Genomic DNA, 19613 nt, shown 5'->3' on the forward strand with positions numbered 1-19613 from the left:
CCACAAAATATTTTAAAAAGAAAACCTTAAAACTAGTGAAATTGAAGCAGTCTGGTTTGGGCAGAAAAAAAAAGTTAAATGCATCCAGGCGTATGTAAAAACCTTTTATGTGATAAGCATGACATTTCAATTCTGTGGGAAAATGATGTCCTAATTAATAACATTGTTGGCAAAGTTGTCTTTACATCTAAAAGAAAAGACCCAGTCAAAATACATAAATAAATTCCAGATGAATTAAAGTTTGAAATGTTATATATATATATAAACTTTAATAAAATATTATATTTATATATTATATTCAATATATTTATATTTACTATATTATTTATAAATTATTTAAATTTACAATATTTATAAATATATATTATTTATTAAATATTTAAAAGATGCACAACACAAATACAAGTGGAAATGTCATAAATAAAAGGAATGATAAATTTGATAGAACAAAGAAACCAAAAACTTGGTATTATTTCAATTTCATAGAATCAAAATAGACTGAAAGAAAATATTTGCAGTGTATGAACAAACTAAGGGATATACCCTTTATGTGCCCCAAATGCCTACAACTTGTTATGAGTACAAAGACTAAGCAAGAATGGGCTAACTTAATGTGTATATCCATCAGGATATACTAGGTTATGCTGGACTAACAAATTAACCCAGAGATTCTAGAAGATTAACAAAACAAAGTTTATATTTTGCTCATGCTACTTATTTTTTTTTTTAAGATTTATTTATCTATTTGAGAGAGAGTACACACGTTTGCAAGTGGGGGGAGGGGCAGAGGGAGAGGGAGAAAGAAACTCAAGCAGGGGTTGGATCTTACCACCCTGAGATCATGACCTGAGCGGAAACCAAGAGTCAGAGGCTTAACCAATGAGTTACCCAGGTACCTCATGCTCGTGCTACTTATGCTATGTAGTTGGGGAGATGGGGTGGGGTGGGGACCTCTATGCTCCATACTCCCTCAGGAACACAAACTGAAGAAAGCAATATCAATTTGTAGCTGTACTACCTGGAAGATATTGCCTCCTTATTCCTTTTGAGAGAGAACACCAATGTAATTCAATGCTTTGGCCTGGGAGTGACTACAGCCACTTATTTATATTTTAGTCATCACATGGCCACATTTCACTTCAAGAGGACAGTAAAGTATAATTCTCTGTTGACCCAGAATTAGGGGAAAAGTAGATAAATCGGGACCATTAATAATGCCTTCCAAAGAGAATGAAGCTGAAAAATTTCAAAGAGGATGAAGTCCAAGTGGCTAATAAATCTATGACAAAATGATCAACAACCTTGTAGCTATTAAATTCAATAATACTGCATTTATAACACATTAGGTTGGCAAACACCTAACAGATTAGTAGTATCCCACTTTAGGTTGCAGGGAAAAGCCTCCTTTTTACACTTCTGGGAAAGTGAAAATATAAAATTTAGTAAATAATTATTCAAGATGCATTACTTATTTAAATGTCCATACTATTTTCAAAATCTGTTTCCTTAGTAAAAAAAAAAAAAAGAAAAGAAAAAAATGTATGGATACTTGTACAAGAATATATATTTCAACATTTTAATATCATGATAAAGACAATGACCCAAATGACTATTGATTCATATTTAATTACAGTGTGTACATTTTGTGGGCTATTGTATAGTCATTAGATGAATGCCACCTATCCAAACAAATTGACTGGAAAAACAGTCATGATATAATGAAAAGCAGATGGAAAGTAATATGTACAGTATACCAAAATAAAGGTAAAAGAAGAAAGGAAAGGAGAGAGAAAGAAGAGAAAGAGAGAGAAAACAGTGGGAGCAAAAGGGAAGAAAAATGTGCTCTTATAAACATAAAAATATAAAATCTATATGCCTGAATTGGTTAAGATTTTTTCTGTATAAATTATTATATAAAATATCATCAGAAGCTATCTATGAAATGTTCTAATTAACCTCCCAAAACATTATTTGATAGGTTAAAAAAAATGATACCTCCAGCATTAAATATGCATTTTCAAGAAGATAAGTTTTTTGTTTGTTTTTATTAAATTTGAACTTCAATTTAGGTTAAACACTTGTCTGATGATTGTCTTATTTTCAAATCTTTGGTATCAATCCATCTTATCTCTGGCATATGCCCTTATTAGTAAAAACTTGCATTTGACAAATAATGGAATTTCTATTCCTCAGTTCCACAATGAAAGAAAGGGACTGTCAGTTCACTTTAAACCATAAAAATTAATGATTCTAAATAATTAAGTAAAATAATCATCTTTCATGAACATGTTCCACTTCAAAATTTTAGGTCATCCCATAAAAGCAGATGGCTTCATTAAAATTTTAAATTCTGGTCATGTACTTTAGTTGAGAGTTATTTTAATATTTAAGTATCTAAATAAATTTAAATTTAATCTAAGATTTATAGAAATAATATAAGTTTCTAAAAGGTAGCAGTCTTAAAACATAGAGTTCACAGTCATAGCTTAATTTTGCCACACACTAGCCATGTGATCTCGAACGAATTACCTAATTTGCTCTGCCTCAATTTCTTCATCCATACAATACCCATACAATAGGGCTAATATTACCTACCTTATAGGTTTGCTGATTAAATGAGATGATGCATGTGTTTAAAACAGTACATGAGGACTCAACAAGCGCTCACTATTAACACTATATTGTTGAGAATGCACTCCATCACACAACTGAAAATCAGTCAAATAATTACGATATCTGATTTCTAAAAGCAGCAGATGATACCACTTTCAGAACGCTATGAAAGCTGGAGATTTTTCTTTATATGCTTCTGCCATGGACTTTAAGCTCTCTTACCAAATATTTCTAAAGAATATAAAGTTACCATATGGAAATAAAAATATACAGACATTTGAAATCAGCTAGCTTTTGTTGCATATATGTGTTTTTTATGTGTAGCTGATGGGACAATGGGAGCTCAGTAGTTTAACTCAATCTTGTGGTGCCTTCATATTTTTTTACACTGATCAGGGTCTTCAACTTGTCTTCAGGCTTTAAAGTTTCTGCTTCTCAAGAACACTTAACATCTATATAGGATGTAATGTTGTATAATAGAGATTATCATGAAGTCAACAAACTTAGAGTCTCATCTAGGCTCTGCAGTAAGTTAATGAGCTGATACTCATGTCCATTCATTCACACATTCCACAAATATTTATTGAGTGGTTATTATGTGTTAGGCATTGGGCTGGGTATTGAGAATACAACAGTGAACAAAACAGACCAAACTTCTTATCATCATAGTGCTTACATACTAGTCGGTTTTCTGATCTGTTAAATTGAGTTAAAATTGATACCTCTCAGAGTTCTAATGAGATATAATGAGTTAATGCAGGTAAAGTGATTGCAATATACAAAGTTCTTGGTAATTATTAATTATCCTTTTAATGTTGCTTAGGTTTTCTCAGATGAAGATGAAAATACATTTAAAAAATTGTGCAGTGTTAATGGATGCTAATAGGTCCAATGGAAAAAACTATCTTCCTTTCTGGTTAATATGCATTTGAAATAATGACAATATAAAACAAGAAAACAAAACTAATGTTTCTAAGGCTAATGGGACAGGATAAATAGCTAGGTTATTCTTCCCTTTTAGCAGGAATACCTAGTGTCATATCTTGAATCATAACTTGGGCAACCTCATAAATCTACAGAGCAGGTTGGCTGTGATTTGTTATACCCAATATGGACATCACTGGTTTTAACAAGTAAGGAATATCATTAAACTTCTTAAGAGTACAGTGGTATTTTATTCATTTCTGCTTTTGCACACAGTAATCAGCATACTTTCATGTACATAATAAATATTAAATGAATTTTAATTGAATAAGAATGATTACATTTATAATAAAGAACTATTTTCTTGATTTGTAACATTTGTTGCCTTTTTATAGTTTAAGATAGTTACTGTCCAAATTCTATAGAAAAAAGCACTGATAGTTCCAAAGATTAAAGCTGAAGTTCTAAAGATAACGACAACTTAATTAGGCAATTATATATCATTTTATATTCATAGATACATTTTTGGTCTCTCAGTCAATAGTATGGTCTTAAAAAAAAAAAAAAGAAAGGTTATTTTCAAACTGAGTTTTTTGGAGCACTAAGGTTTCCCTATACTCGGAGGGAATGAGGGGCAGTCTGACCACTGGGGGATGCCAATCCTCCTTCCCAACCCTTCCATCAGAGCAGTCCAGCTTTTAATTTTTTTTTCTATTTTGGGTTTCTAAACAGAAGATTTCATTTGAAAACTTATTTTCTTTTAAAGGAAGTTTCAAAAGCATGGTCATAGTCAATTAGCAAAACAGAATTTAAGAATTAAAATATATTGTAAAAAACAAAATCTAGTTACATAGTTTAGTTGCTACCTTTAAAATTCAAAAAATAAAATATACCAAAAAATACATATTTAATTTACAGGAGATTTACAGTCAATGCTATCTCATGCAAAGTCTACAGATGACAAAAAGAAGATATCTTTAGATCAAATCTGGAAAGGTTTTTCAGCAGGTGTTCCATTTAGAACCAACACACTACTTAACAGAGAGCATGGTAATTATGAAAATTATTTTTAGTAGGCAAAGTTGCTAAAGCTATCTGCACATCAAAATTTGAAACTTCTCAAAATGAACCCTGCTTCAACTCTGAGCTCAGGTTTTAAATTATGGAGAATGCAAAAATATGATTTTCACAGTAGGAAAAAAATCATGGTAAACTAAATTTTTAAGGACATACTTTTCCCTATATTATATCACATTATACATGTTAAATCATTTGTTCAGCTTTACTAATCACTTATGATGACATAGCAAAGGGTTGCTAATGGAAATATGAAGATAGATATGACATATTTCCATCTGGTAATATAGTATGTACCTTACACAGGTCTCATACAACAGAGAAAGTGTTATTTTGTGATGAGTGGAGTTAAGAAAGTATTCACAGAAGAAATATTTGAATTTTGTCTTGAAGGATAAGTGATGTGATGCTATTAAAATAAGAATAGGGAATCCAGAAGGAATTGTCTGAATGTCCAGAGAGGAGAGGTACGAAACAATTTGCTGGGATGGAGAATTACAGAAAATTCGATAAAATTGGACTGTAGAAAGACAAAGGGTGAAGAAAGTTGGAAGATAAGACGAGTCGAGGTTGTGGACCTTATCTCTAAGCAATGAAAAGTATGGAAACACCTACAGCAGAAATGTAATATGAAATTTCTCTGTTGCTAGAGAGCACCATTCACAGTGTGGACCTTGGATTAGAATAGATTGAAGGGAGGGAGAAGAATAAGGGCATTATTCACTAAGAATCTCCTATGTTGGTTTCAACTATCTCATCTCTGTAGATATTTGTGCTTGAATAGTTGGGTATGTTTTTCTCTGTCACTATATCATGATTTCCCTGACAGCTAATACCTGGCTCTTCTTTCTATATTCAACAACTCATTCAGAAGCCAGCACATAGCAGATCCTTAGGATTTTTTTTTTTAATTATTTGTTGAAAACTGAGCAGAAAGAAAACAAAATAATGTTTAATTGTGCTACTTTACCATGTACTTCAGCACTTGAACTGCAGCAGAGTGGAGAGCTTTGTGAATATCAATAGAACTCCCCTACTGCTCTGACATGTCCGTGAGCTTTATTATAACTGTGTTCTTTGTTGAAGCATTATCATTAATGATTAATACAGTTTCTAAGGTTTAAACAACTGTAGGTTCTCTGACAGGTAATCTTCACCTTCTCTGACAGGTAATCTTCATCTTATTATGAAGAAAATAATAAAACCAAGAGGAATATAAGGATGACAGTTTCCTTTAGCCATTTAGAGTGGAAATTTTTTTTTTAAATGAAAACATCAAAACATAGATACTTTCAACAAAAGTTGACTATTCTTTAAATGTTGTAATTTTGTTTTATTTACTGAGGATAGATGTGGGTTTTTAAATGGAGGAGGGGCATATTTAAAATTATAATCAGGGTAACCTTTTTATTTTTTTAACTGACATTTACACAGATTTCCTGAACTATTCAAATTAATATAGCACCAAATTTAGTCACAAGTTAAAAGCACAGGATACCTGTGTTTTGTCTCCCTGACAACATCATGCATTCAGTTCCATGTGTCCAGATACAAAGGCATGGCAAGCCAATGTTTGGAAAAGGGAAGTGATTAAAAATTATTATTATGCAAGTAAGAGAATTTTACACAGCTATTGTTGAAATTGAGAAGATAGAGAATAATGAGTTTTACCACAACAGAAATAATAAAATCAAGCCACATAGTGTTCTGATGGTTTCTTATACATTTTCATTTCTTAAGGTATAGATTTCAGTTGAATTTATTAACATTTACTATTTTTTCAGTCAGAATTCTATATGCATATACATACAGTGTGTATATATTCATATATATATATAGTGTGTACATTTTCATATATATGTACACTGTGTATATATCCATTGTCTCTATTTGAGTTTAATCACAGTTCATCATATGTCAAGGATATTTATGATTTTATAACACTTGCCTCTATCTCTTATAAATGGAACTAAAACAAAAGATTTTGTTGGCACAGGTAATTAAACATCAGTCTGCATCACTACCAACACTGGGTGGGCAGTAGCAATTTCGCACATCTGTGGTCTATGACTTACATAGGAATTGATAATTTGAACACCAAAACCATGTATTTGATCTGAGAAAATAACTGATAGATCCCTCCAATCCCCTCAAAAAATGGTACCCTGGATTCTTGGAGGAATTAAGTCCTTTACTTTAAGTATTAAATAATTAGTATATTATTTTTGCCAGGCAAATTGTATAAAGTATATAAAATTACATTGTCTATTCTGGGAAAGGCTAGGAGTCCAGAGTGACTAATACATAGGGATAGTACAGTGGACTGGGGAAGAGATGAGGAGTGCAAAATAGACACAGTGTAAGGGAGAAAAAAAAGGTAGGTCTATGTTTATTCAAAGAAGAGTGAAATCAACATTTATAGTTAATTTAAAAAGAGAAGTATTTTGTTAGAATATATTCTTGCTTGTGTTTTGGGAAACTTTTATTTCATAGATGCAATTAAACTTGAATTTAAAAGTATTCTCTGGTGGTATTAAGATAACATATTTCCCATAGTAGCAATTCATCATTACCTTTGTAGTTAACCTTGAAGCCAACAGATCCGACACTTTCATCTGTTTGAAGGTGCAGCCACATTTGGCTACTCATGCTCACTATCAGGTCTGGCACAAAGCTTCCAGTCAGCCTAAAAAAGAGATGGACGGAGAAGAGAGAAATGGGTTATTAAAACACTCTCTGAATGCAAATTATGAGACGGAACTGTTTCTCAATACTTTCTTGGCTAGAAAAAAACAACTGCCAGATAAACTTGCAAGACCATGCATTGATGTAATAGAACAAACAGCACAATTTAGTGATCAAGATTTATTCTAAGTAAGTACCATTTCGTGTGTTTAACTAGGTTAGGTCTTTCATAACCCTCAGGCAAGATACTAAATTTTAGACTATCAAAGAATCTTATACTTCTTTTTGAACTGAAAAGAAAAAGAGGATCTAAAATATCTTTAATTTTTTTAAACACCAGGAATGCTCTTCATTTTAACCTTTCAAGTTTTACAGAACTTTGTTCTAAAGAAATATTGTGAAAAATATTTAAGCACTGTGCAAAACAATAAAATGGCAAGGAATATGGTATATCCCCTTGCAGTACTGATATCAGACTACATATGTCATCTATTTTTTTTTTTTACTGCAAATAGTTTTATCTTAAAGAACATGCTGCTAGTTTGATGTAGCATCACTGAATCTATGCATTAATAATCTCATTCAGTAACGCTCAATTTTATAACAGTAAAAAGGGAAATTACCTCATGTTTCCTCTGTCATTAATTATGTTACAGTCACATACTTGAACCAAAGCCAAGGGTCATAAAAAGGAGGAAAGCAAATGAGTAAATAAGACCTTGGGGGGAAAAGTGTCAAGAATAGGAAGAGGAAAAAAATGGACTCACTGCTGAGTAAAATATCCATAGTGTTAGGAAAGTTTAAATTATATACTAAAAAGATAGGTTTTTAAAAGGGGGAATTCCTAAGTGTTTATGTAATTTATTGCTAAAACCATGAGGATTGCTGGGAAATTACGTGAAGAGAGAAGGTATAAAGTTTCCCTCTGTAATAAAATGGGCACCTTAAGAGAGCAGGTTTTTGGATGGAGGCTACACTACCATTAAACCAGCAGAGGGCAGCACCGATGCCCGTATCCTCGAAGTGACCCGGCAGCAAAATGCTTTGCTCATTTTCCAGCCACCAAAAGGGTAAAATATCATCAGTAGACTGAGTTAAATATAGCTGTGTCACCAGTGTCCAGTGTTACAGAATTTATGGGAATCTATTGCAAATAAACCCAGTTAAATATTATGAGCTAATTATGGGATTATATGTGATACTGAGGAACAACGTGAAATATAAAATACTATATTATGGAATTTTAAAGTATATTCATTGTCTTCCTGCCAAATCAAATTTAAAATTATTACAATATAAAAGATATACGTACATACATTCTCCTTTGCAATATAGGAGTATATTTGTCCTATGTATACATATCTGTGGGTATATACACACACACACGCACCCCTATCATTTGGAAAGATCTTTCAATGAAACTTTGGGGCATATGAACTTTCAATTTTCAAATTGGTGAGTTCATAAGTACTACTCTTTTGAGCTATAGCAGCGAGACAGGTTTATGGGCAAGAGTGAGAGCTCAAGCTCAGAGACATGACAGAAAGCAAAATGATTTCATTATGAAGTGGGCATGAGAGCTTAATACTACAGCTGTACATCAGATACACCATATCAAATATGTCAACGATCTGCCTCACACTATTAAAAGTTAGTGTTTTCAGGAGAGGATTGCATAATTGCTCCTTCTTATGTTCTCTTATTTCCTTTTCAGTCCTGAACTTTTACCACCCTAAACCTCTAGCATTATACTGTCATTGGTTCATAAAGAACAGCTAACACATACAGGCTAAACTGTTCCCTCGCCAACTTGATTCCACATTCTTGGCTGTTGTAAGGGTAAATACAAGTCTGAAAAATAATGATAATTAAATTAAAATTTTTCCTGATGCCACAAGGGGAAGATAAAACCCCCTTCTCTTTAGCATTTGCTTTAGGAAACTTGAAATTATAAATGACATCTGTTTATTTCAATTATATAAAAATCTTTTGAGTTAAATAAGCTTCTTGCCAATGTTGCATCCCGTGAATGTCTTTCTTAAAGGCCTGGGTGACATTTCTTTGAAATGTGAACATCAAGGAGGATATTGTCCTGTCCCCCCGTTTTTGTGGGAATTTAAGCCTAGGCATATAGATCCATGATGTAACTTCCTGCCCATCATAAAGATAGGAGTTTTATTTAAAATATTTCTGGATAAGGGCAATTAACATGCATGTAATGGACTGTATCTGCCTGACTGTACAAAAGGGTGAGATTTATTTCTTTGCAATCTCCTTGGTGGGTAGCCTATGATACACATCATAGTCTGTTTTAATGCTTATTCAATATTAAAACTGTTTTATTCTTTCTTACATTTTGTGGAGAGAATTAACTCGGTTGACAGGTGATTCTATTTTTAATTATATTTCCCCAACAATTTGGTGACGAGAATAGGATACAAATGGTAATTCTTGAATTAAATGGACCGGCTAAAAGTCTTGTGGTCACAAACAATCTAATAAGAGACCCTGGATTATAAAGTCTTTCTTCTAGGACTCTGCTTTTTTGAAATACTATCTGGATGAACCACTCTCTCAAATTCAAGATTTTATTATTTAGTAAGCCAGGGTAAATGGGCTCTAAAATCCCATCAAGATCATGATTAGGTTTGATGGTGAAAAATATGGGAAGCCTGCAGTTCTTTCTCTTAAACAGGTAATATCTCTCTGTTATATTAGGAATACACAGGAAAATCTAGTCTTCTGGGATTTTTTGCACGTTCTAGGAGGGCCTAATTCCAAGCAAATTAAATACTTGTATTTATTGGATGGATATCATTCTAAGAGGAAAGTTAAAAATGATTTAGATAAAGACTGGGAAGAATGGAAGAAAACATGTGAGAATTCAAGGGACTTTCTCTTTCACAGAGGTCTGTCTTCCTTTCTCCTGCTGTCTCTGCTCCTTCTGCCTCTCCTGTCTCTTTATTCTTTAAATTTATAGCCCCACACTTGGGGATGTGTACTAGCTACAGTGTGGAATTCTGCAGCCAACAGATTTTGCTCATTTGATGGAGCAAGCATTTGGGGGACCAGAAGATGACCCAGCACACCAAAGATTAGCCACCATCCTCCACAACTGTGGAAGAACTAAGGGTTTGGAAGACCCACTGAAAGAGACTGCTCACAGCCGTTCCTCTAAAGGTGACCTGGGAGAAACCACAGTGCTACAGAGAGAAGACAGGTGAATCCCCTATTATTTTCCATCAACAGTTTGTTGATACTTTTTCAGGATTTAGAAGCATGGATCCAGGGGCGGATCAAAATCATCCCTTGGTTCTATTCTATCCATCTTTGTCTTGGCTTCTCTTGTTGGTTATCCAAGCTGAAATTAAGGAAAAGGGAGTAGAATGGCAAGGATGACTATTACTCAAGTCTTAGCAGTAATTACTTGGTTTGGGGACAATATGAACAAATATGAAGAAGAAAATAAGAAGTTAAAAACTGCAGGTTAACTGTTCAGTTAAGACTATTTACAAAAGGAAATAATCTCTATAGTGGTGACCAATCTGTGAAGGGAACTGAAGAGAAAACAGTATTTTATTATTGCAAGAGGCTGCAATACTGGAAGAGGAATTGGAAAAAAAAAGACTCCAAAGGATGTAGAAATTGCAGAAATAGGAATCAGGAATGTCCAGAAGGCTAAGAAATACCTGGCAAAATGGTTTAAAATTGACAGACTGAGGAAATCTCTGTGGTAGGAACTGGTGAAATGTATGTTTCAATAACTTTCCCTTCGGCTAACATATCATTGCTTTTTCTGGTAGATAGTAGTGTTACTTATTCTGTAATTTCCCCAGAAATTCCTCATTCTCCATCTGGTGATAGATCAATAGAGGTCATTGGTAGTTTGAATCAGCTTTATGCTTCTTTCTTTCCTTCTGTGGTTCCAACCTGAATAGATCCTGTGACTGAGGAACACATTTTCTTAATTTCTCCTGATTGTCCTGTAAGCCTATTGGGGAGAGATATCTTGTGCAAATTAAGACTACCATATTGTATATTCCATTTGGAGTGTCTGTGAATTGCCCTTGGAAAAAGTATCTGGTTTGGTTACTGTGTGCCTTCTGAAAGAAAAGGGATATAGCAGGGAATAGCAGGCTTATACCATGCTGGAAAAGTACCCTGAACAGAAACAAATCAATGTATTACTTTGGGCCCAAGGAATAACAACAGTGGTTTAATCTGAGATGTAGAACCAATAGAAATCACTTATCAGAAGCATAAGTCATATGTCAAACAATACCCTTTGTTGAGGGCTCAATTAGAAGGAAAAAAACAGTTGTAAAAAAATTAGAAAAACAAAGGATAATTATAAAAGAAAGGGCACTCACCCTGTAATATTAATACTGCCAAATTCCCAGGAAAGAAGTAAAGTAAATATGATAAAGATGGTTGACCTTTGTACAAGATCTTTAGGAAATAAAATTGTTCCATTAATGCCTGTAGTTCCTAACACCAGAACTATTAATAACTTTGGTACCATCCTCTGCAAGGTTTTTCTCCAATCTATTTCTGGTTGTTGTTATTGTTGTTGTTGTTTTTCCTAGTTCCCCTCATGGACAAGTCTAAATCTTGTTTACTTTAACTTATGAAGGAGTCCAATATTAATGGCAAAAAAAAAAAAAAAGATACCTCAAGGATTTCAGTCCTCTCCTACTATTTCTCCAGTCATTTATAGGAAAACTTAGAGAAAGCTCTCCCACCAGAAAGATCCATAGGTACTCAATATATGGATGGTTTGCTGGTAGAATCAGAAACTAAAAAGCCAAGCAGAGCTGATGCTTTGCCTTTGTTACAATTCCCTCCGTTCACAAGGACACAAGGCCTCACGAGATAAACTACTACTGTCTAAGGTAAAATATTCAGGGTATCTGTGGATGGGGAAGGCCCCAAAAGGATACAATATCGGAGCCAGCCCATTTTGCAAATGAAATACCTTATTAAATAAAAACAACTTAGCCAATTTGGGGGACTAGCAGGATATTGTAGACAGTGGATTCAAACCTTTGCAGAGTGGGCAAAACCTCTGATAGAGCAATTGTGTGATGATTGCTTGGTATCGTCTCAGCGTTGGGGGATTCTGAATTTTGAAAAGCCTTTCTAGTTGTGTTGTCATGAAAATAAGGGCACCACTTTTGGAGTTTTAACTCAAAAGCAGGGATTAGACCACACTTTAATAATGTATTTCTCAGTGCTTCTGGAGGCCAGGGCACTGGGGATACTGGGACTCTGCGGTAGCAGCAGACAGACTTTTAAAAAGGCTCAGGTCCTTAGATTGAGTCACTTGACTTACTCCCATGTCCTATATGCTGTGAGAGCTATCTCACAAGTAAGGTTCCAAATCTGTGGGTATGCCATCAGACTAGTTATAAATGGTCATTAAAAAAAAAAAAATACTGTTAGGAAATGCAATCTCTTAGATCCTGATTTTTGTTTTTGTTTTGTTTTGTTTTTACCAGATCCTAATCAATTAGATGATCACAACTGTTCAATGGTAATAGAAGAAGACACTAGGCCCTGACTTGGTTTGTCTTATATTCTTGTTCATAATATTTGCAGATGGGTCACGTACTCAGGATAAAAGTGGCCAACGTAAGGCTTTGCATGGTACGCTGACTTCTTACGAAATTTTGGAAGCTTCTATTTTGCCTAGAACTAAGGTTAGCACAAGCAGCCTCATCAATAGCAATCACAAGAACTGCACCCCCATATAATATGTGTTTGTTGTCTGTCATGCAACAGAACAAATTTGGGGAAAAAAAACCCAGAAAATTCTATACTTTGAGGGGAAATAAAGTATCTCATGGAAAATTGATAGCTGACTTGTTAAAGGCTGCACAACTGTCTGCTCAGATCAGTAACGTCTTGTAGAGCTCACACGGGCAGAAATGAAAGCTTCTGAGGGCAATGATTTTGCTGACAGAGCTTCAAAAGCCACTGTTAAATGTGGCAGATTTCAAACTTAGAAGCCTCGCATTCAATAAAACAAGCAATTTTTATTAATTTCCAAAATATGCTTCACACACAAAAAATGTACAAATGGATTAGAAAAGGAGCTACAAGTAATTTGACTGAACTCTAGGAATTATCTAACAAAAACATTCTTAGGCCACAGTCCTTATTTCTTGGTTAGCAATGTTGTGTCATCAATATAATCATCTAAGTAAAAGAGGGATTTTTAAAGGTGCTAGACTCTTACCACATATACCTAAAAGATGAAGTTATTCACAACATATTAAAGAGATGAAAAGTTTGCCAGCAGAATTCTTTACATGCCACTCCCAAGGTCTGTGTAGGCAGTTTTCCCCAAACAACTTCTCTAGAATTTTGGTGGCATTTGGATTTCTAGGAATTATTTCCTGTGGAATGTAAGAGATTTTGTCTAGTTATGGTATTATGATATCTGGATGGTCTGAATAAGTTGTTTCTCTCTTCAGATGCCAATGCTCAAGCCATGGTAAAGTCTCTCTTCATACAAACATTTTCCACTTTGGGAATACTAGAGCATAATGAATTAGAGAGAGGAAGTTATCTGATTTCTACTGCCATCCAGTATGATGCAAATATTGACAGATTCCTGTAAGATCAATCAAATGCATTTGCTAAAATTCACCAATATACTAGATTAAAATGGCCTAGAACTTTACTGCTAGCTTTGTGCAAAATTAGAGCAACCTCTGCAAGCAAGCATAATATTTTTCCCTTTGAACTTATATTTGTCAGGCTTATGAATTTGGGTCAGAGATCATGTCCTGTACCCAATTTAACTGAATGCTCTCATAAACATGTTCAATACTTCAAAGGGCTTCTTTCTTCCCCAGAAGTCCTGAGACATAAAGTTATAAGGTAAAGGACCTTGAAAGACCCACCAGAACAAGTCTGCTACCTCTATTGACCAGGAGATTCTGTCTACCTAAAGCTGTTGTAGAGGAAAGATAGGCTCTTCCCATGCTGGAGGGACTCTTTCAAATGCTTCTGATCACCCATACAACTATCAAAGTGAAAAAAGAAAACCAAGGGAGACCCAGGCTTGCCAAGTGAAGCCAGCAGCATGTAAAGGGCTAGGCAGTGGTTCTCACAAAGGACTTGAAAATTAAATTTTCTAGAGCAACTGATGATGGCACTGAACTCAACTGAAAAAAGGTATTCTAGCTAATGTATGATTTTCATGGACTACCTTACTGTATTATTCACAGTGGTGTTATTTCAATATCTTTTAAAAATCACATTTTATTATGGAAAAGAAACATGCTATTTGTTAAACTATATTTTTCTTTCTGTACTCCCAGTAACATGTCCCACAATCACTATTCCCAGACATCTCAAAATTGTATTCCCAGTGGCCAAGACAGCCTTAATGTTCCCCTGAGCTTAACTAAACTTTAGGAGTGTTTTCTTCCTGACTACAGGGTCCTATTCTACTTTTTTTTTTTTTTTTTAGAGTCTTTACTTTAGAAAACTTGGAACTGTACATCTTTTCCCTACACTTCAAGAAGCAAGTTTTTATAACCTAAGAATGTGTTTCTCAAGGAGTGGGAGCCATCCCTCTGAAATATAATCATGAAATGAATTAGCACTCTGATCTTTCTGTCTGCTCAACTTTGATCAGCATCTATTAGCAGACACAGGTGACCTATTCACATTGACTAATCTCCCACCTACTGTTCTCCAGTACTTTCCCTCTAGTTTATCCCAGCTTGTAAAACCCACCCCACCTTTTATTTCAGTAGAGTTGAGTTTAATTCCTCTTCCTTATTGTAATGGTACTGACTCCTATTTCAATAGTCTTGGGCTCTATTGCAGTAGAAGTCAATAGTCTCAAATAAAGTCTTCCCTAACTGTTTAACTAGTCTAGCATAATTTTTCTCTTACACCAGTAGACACATGATCTGGACTTCTCAGTCCAGCCATCTAATTATTGGCAGAGCAAAAAGTGAGATTATCTTCTTACTAATTTTTAATAATACCAGAGTAAAGTAACTAATACCCATCCTGATACTCACTTTCTAATTTTGACATAAAAAAAGTTTTGTTAACTTGTTTGGTAGGATGCTGCAAAATGAAAAGCATTTAATTAGAAGACAAACAGAAATCTGGTTTTTACAGACTAAGCTGCAGAAGACAGGTTTAATGCCTTGATTAACTTTGACATAACAAGTTCTCTCCAGTCCAAGTGTAGATAAATAAAAGTGAATGTCTGTTATCCACAGAGATTTAATTTACTGTTATAATAATATAAATATTGATTTTGACCCACACAAAACATGCCCCTTAGGCTGGGTTTGTCCCCAAGACTTAAAATAATTAGAGTCATGTATTATTAAACACTGGAAGTCCAATATGTACCCTTCAACAGGTGCTTCATAATAGTACTAGATAATGGTACTGAGTATCTTTGTGTTTCCATCTAGGGAAAATTATTTGGGAAGATGGAATAACTACCAAAGAGCCTAGATTATCTTGTAAATGTAATGTCGCTTATGTAATTGATGAGAACTTAGGAGAAATTTACTGGGACTCTCAAGAAATAAACTCTTACTGAAAAATTAGATTCAGGCTCCAGGGTGAAGCTACTCCTTAGGCTTGGATTGGTAAGATTTCGTAAGGAGCTATAAAATAATACAATAGACAGTGAATCATTTGAAAGTGTAAGCAATATAGACAACATAGCAATTTGTAAAACTAATGTATGATGAAAGAGAATATTTGACCATTGCTATTCAAGAATTTGCTTTACCCATTCACCATTGGTACAACATATTTAAAAGTTATTCCTCCAAGGCTAATATCGTACTGAAATTTTAAATTCATCCTATTGTATTCCTGATAATTGTAGTTTTATTATAAAGTAGTCACAAAAAGAAAAATTATAAGTGCAAATATAAATTAAAAAAAATTTTCAAACTGTCCTTGGTTCCAAAAGGGAAAGAAAGTTTTCCTACTTTTCCATTTCTTTTTATCATTTCCTTTAGAAAATTTAGAATTATAAATGCTTGCTTTCTCTGTGTTTTTCAGGCTTATTTAAATGTTTTGAAAACTAAACAAACCTCTTCCAGTTTTGCACACCAAGAATGTCTTTCACGAAGGCCTTGGAGCCATCTCTTCGAAATGTGAACATGAAGAAAGATGGCGCCCCTTCACCTTGCTTCTGTGTGTGAGAGTTAAAGCCTAGGTGCTTTGCTCCAGGATGTAACTTCCAGCTTATCATAAGGAAAAGAGTTCATTTTGTTTTACTTTTGATAAGGATAATTAACATGTATGTAATGGTTATACAAATGGGTGAGATTATTTTTCTCTTTTTGCAATCTCTTTAACAGATTGCCTATAATGTGTGTCACAGTCTGGTTTAATCCTTAATAGTAAAACTGATTCATTCTTTTCTACATATAGTGAAGAGGATTCACTTTGTTGGTAGGTGATTTTATTTTTAATTATATTTTCTTAACACTGATATCTCACTTGAAACTATGCTCTTTGCATGCAGCCTCAATGGCTAATTCCTCCTGACAGCCTCTCAAGCACTTTAGTTTAGACTCGAATTCTAGGATTCACCTACTTTGGACAACTTTCTATTCAGCTCACACCCTTTGACAATAAAGGGTGCTTTTTTTGCCATGGAGGAGGGAGTCTTACATCATTCTCAAATGAGTATTCAAATGGTTTTAGTATGTTATTTTTGTTTGTTTGTTTTTTGGCTTTTGGGTTTTTTTTAGAGAGAAAGCATGAGGGGGAATGGGCAGAGGGGAAGGGAGAGAGAGAATCTTAAGCAGGATCCATGCTCAGCACAGAGCCCAACGCGGGGCTTGATCTCACGACCCTGAGATCATGACCTGAGGTGAAATCAAGATTTGGATGCTTAACTGACTGAGACACAAAGGCACCCTGGTTTTAGTGTGTTTTTAATATGCCTTTGTGAACCTATTACCTATAAACTTAAAAAAAAGCCCCAAACTTCTCTAATACATGTTTGTTAACAGGCTGAATAACCCCAGAGTTCATAACACATTCTAATCTTCCTAGTTTGCCCCTTTGTGCTAGAATAAAAGAGTAAACTCCCTAAATAAGTGCACTCAGAAATCTTTCTGAAGCACTCAAATACAATATGAAATATAGGATGGGATCTATAAAATTTCTATTAGGCTCAATGCCTGATTTTCTTTATTTTATTTTTTTTTTTTAAGATTTTATTTATTTATTTGAGAGAGAGAGAATGAGAGACAGAGAGCATGAGAGGGAGGAGGGTCAGAGGGAGAAGCAGACTCCCCGCCGAGCAGGGAGCCCGATGCGGGACTCGATCCCGGGACTCCAGGATCATGACCTGAGCCGAAGGCAGTCGCTTAACCGACTGAGCCACCCAGGCGCCCCTGATTTTCTTTATAATCACTCTAGGCATATGTGTGCATCCATTAGAGATAACAGCTATATTCCTACATTCCAATATATCTTTTTATATCATACAAATATGTAACATTTGCTTTTTATGGAAATATATTTAACATTAATTCTTCTAGTATAGTACTATCAAGGGTGATTTATATGTTAATTTTGGATACATGAAATTCACTACACATGATGATGGCTGCAAAATATTAGATTTAAAAAAAGAACAACCCTGAAACCTTGAAATATCACCAGTTGGGTGACATCAGAAAGTGGTGATGCCTCACATCATTTGGATGGTTATTAACAAAAAGACAAAAAAGTAACACATGTCGGTGAGGATGTGGAGAAAAAGAAACCCTGTATACCTGGTGGGAAGGTAAATTGGTACAGTCACTATGAAACAGTATGAAGGTTTTTCAAGAAATTAAAAACAGAACTACCAAACTATCCAGCAATCCCACTTCCAGGTATATATTCAAAGGAAATGAAATCAGTATCTCTAAGAGGTATCTGTACTCCCATGTTCACTACAGCATTATCCACAACAGCCAAGCTGTAGAAACAACCTGTGTCCACTAGCCGATGAATGAATCAAGAAAATGTGGCATATTATACGATGGAACAGTATTCAGCCTTAAAAAAGAAGGCAATCCTGTCATTTGCAACAACATGAATGAAACTGGAGGACATTATGCTAAATGAAAAAAACCCAGACAGAGAAAGACAAATACTCTATGGTATCACTTACATGTGAAATCTTTTTTTAAAAAAAGTCAAACTCATAAAAACAGAAAGTAGAATATGGTTGCCAGGTGTTGGGGAGTGGGGGAAATAGACAGAGGTTGGTAAAAGGGTATGAATTTTCAGTTACAAGGTAAGTTCTGAGATCTACTGTACCACATGGTGACTATGATTGATAATGCTCTAATGCTGTCTTGTATAATTGAAATTTGCTAAGAATAGAACTTATATGTTCGCATCAAAAAAAAAGAAAAGAAAAAAGGAAAAGGTAAATATGTGAAATGATGGAAGGATGAACTAACTCAATGAGGAAAATCCTTTCACAATATATACATATATCATCAAATCATCATGGTATATACCTTAAATACTTAACACTTTTATTTGTCAGTTATATCTCAATAAACCTGAGAAAAATAAAAAGAAAAAAAGTGAATCAACATATGGGAATAATAATAATATATTGCTTTAAAAATAATAATTCATAGAGTACTAGGAATGACAGAACTACATAAATGTTAGCTCATTTAGGTAACTGAGTAGTCAGTAATTGTGGCACTTATTTCATTCATGGATTTAGGTTTCGGAAGTTCTTATTGGCTAATTCGAAAGCATAAGGTATATGAGGGTGTCTGTCAGTTCTTATTGCATACACAGATAGATTTCTGTATCAACATTTGTTTTTAGGAAAGAGAATTTGAAGATCAAGACCTTAGCACATATATCTTTATATTCAGCTATGTGTGCCATACTTCATTTATATTTTTAGCACTCTAGCAAGGTGCAGTCTTATCATATTTACTATTAGTGGGAGGAAATCTAGCGATTTAGATACCCTTTCTATATTTTGTTCCAGTTTCTTTTTTACAACCACTTTGGAAATACCTACCACAGTACAAATATTCCTGATTAAAAGGAGAGAAACACTAACTAGAAAACTTTTTTTATTTTAGACAATTCAATCCATGCAAAAATAAATACACACACCAAAGCAAACAATAACAAACTGACTTTTTCTTTAGTAAAATCATCAGTGTTCTCATAATAGAAAGATGTAGCTATAATCACAATGAAGAAATGATGAAGAACCATAAAAGTAAGCTATCTGTATATTTAATAATTTGTTGCTAGAAATCAACATGTCACAGAGA

The 19613-nt window shown here is 34.1% G+C and overlaps 1 protein-coding gene across 2 annotated transcripts in view; it reads right to left on the reverse strand.

Annotated features, from left to right (window-relative positions):
• CSMD3 (CUB and Sushi multiple domains 3) overlaps nt 1-19613 on the reverse strand; it is a 1160890-nt gene that overhangs the window by 535636 nt on the left and 605641 nt on the right. For both annotated transcript variants that reach the window (XM_081816413.1, XM_081816412.1), the window contains one exon: nt 7188-7300. In XM_081816413.1, coding sequence (XP_081672539.1) covers nt 7188-7300 — 113 coding nt within the window. The remainder of the gene's footprint in view (nt 1-7187; nt 7301-19613) is intronic.

This window comes from Leptonychotes weddellii, chromosome 4 (assembly GCF_054177405.1).
Source record: "Leptonychotes weddellii isolate Sample4059 chromosome 4, ASM5417740v2, whole genome shotgun sequence".
Taxonomy (NCBI): Eukaryota; Metazoa; Chordata; class Mammalia; order Carnivora; family Phocidae; genus Leptonychotes; species Leptonychotes weddellii.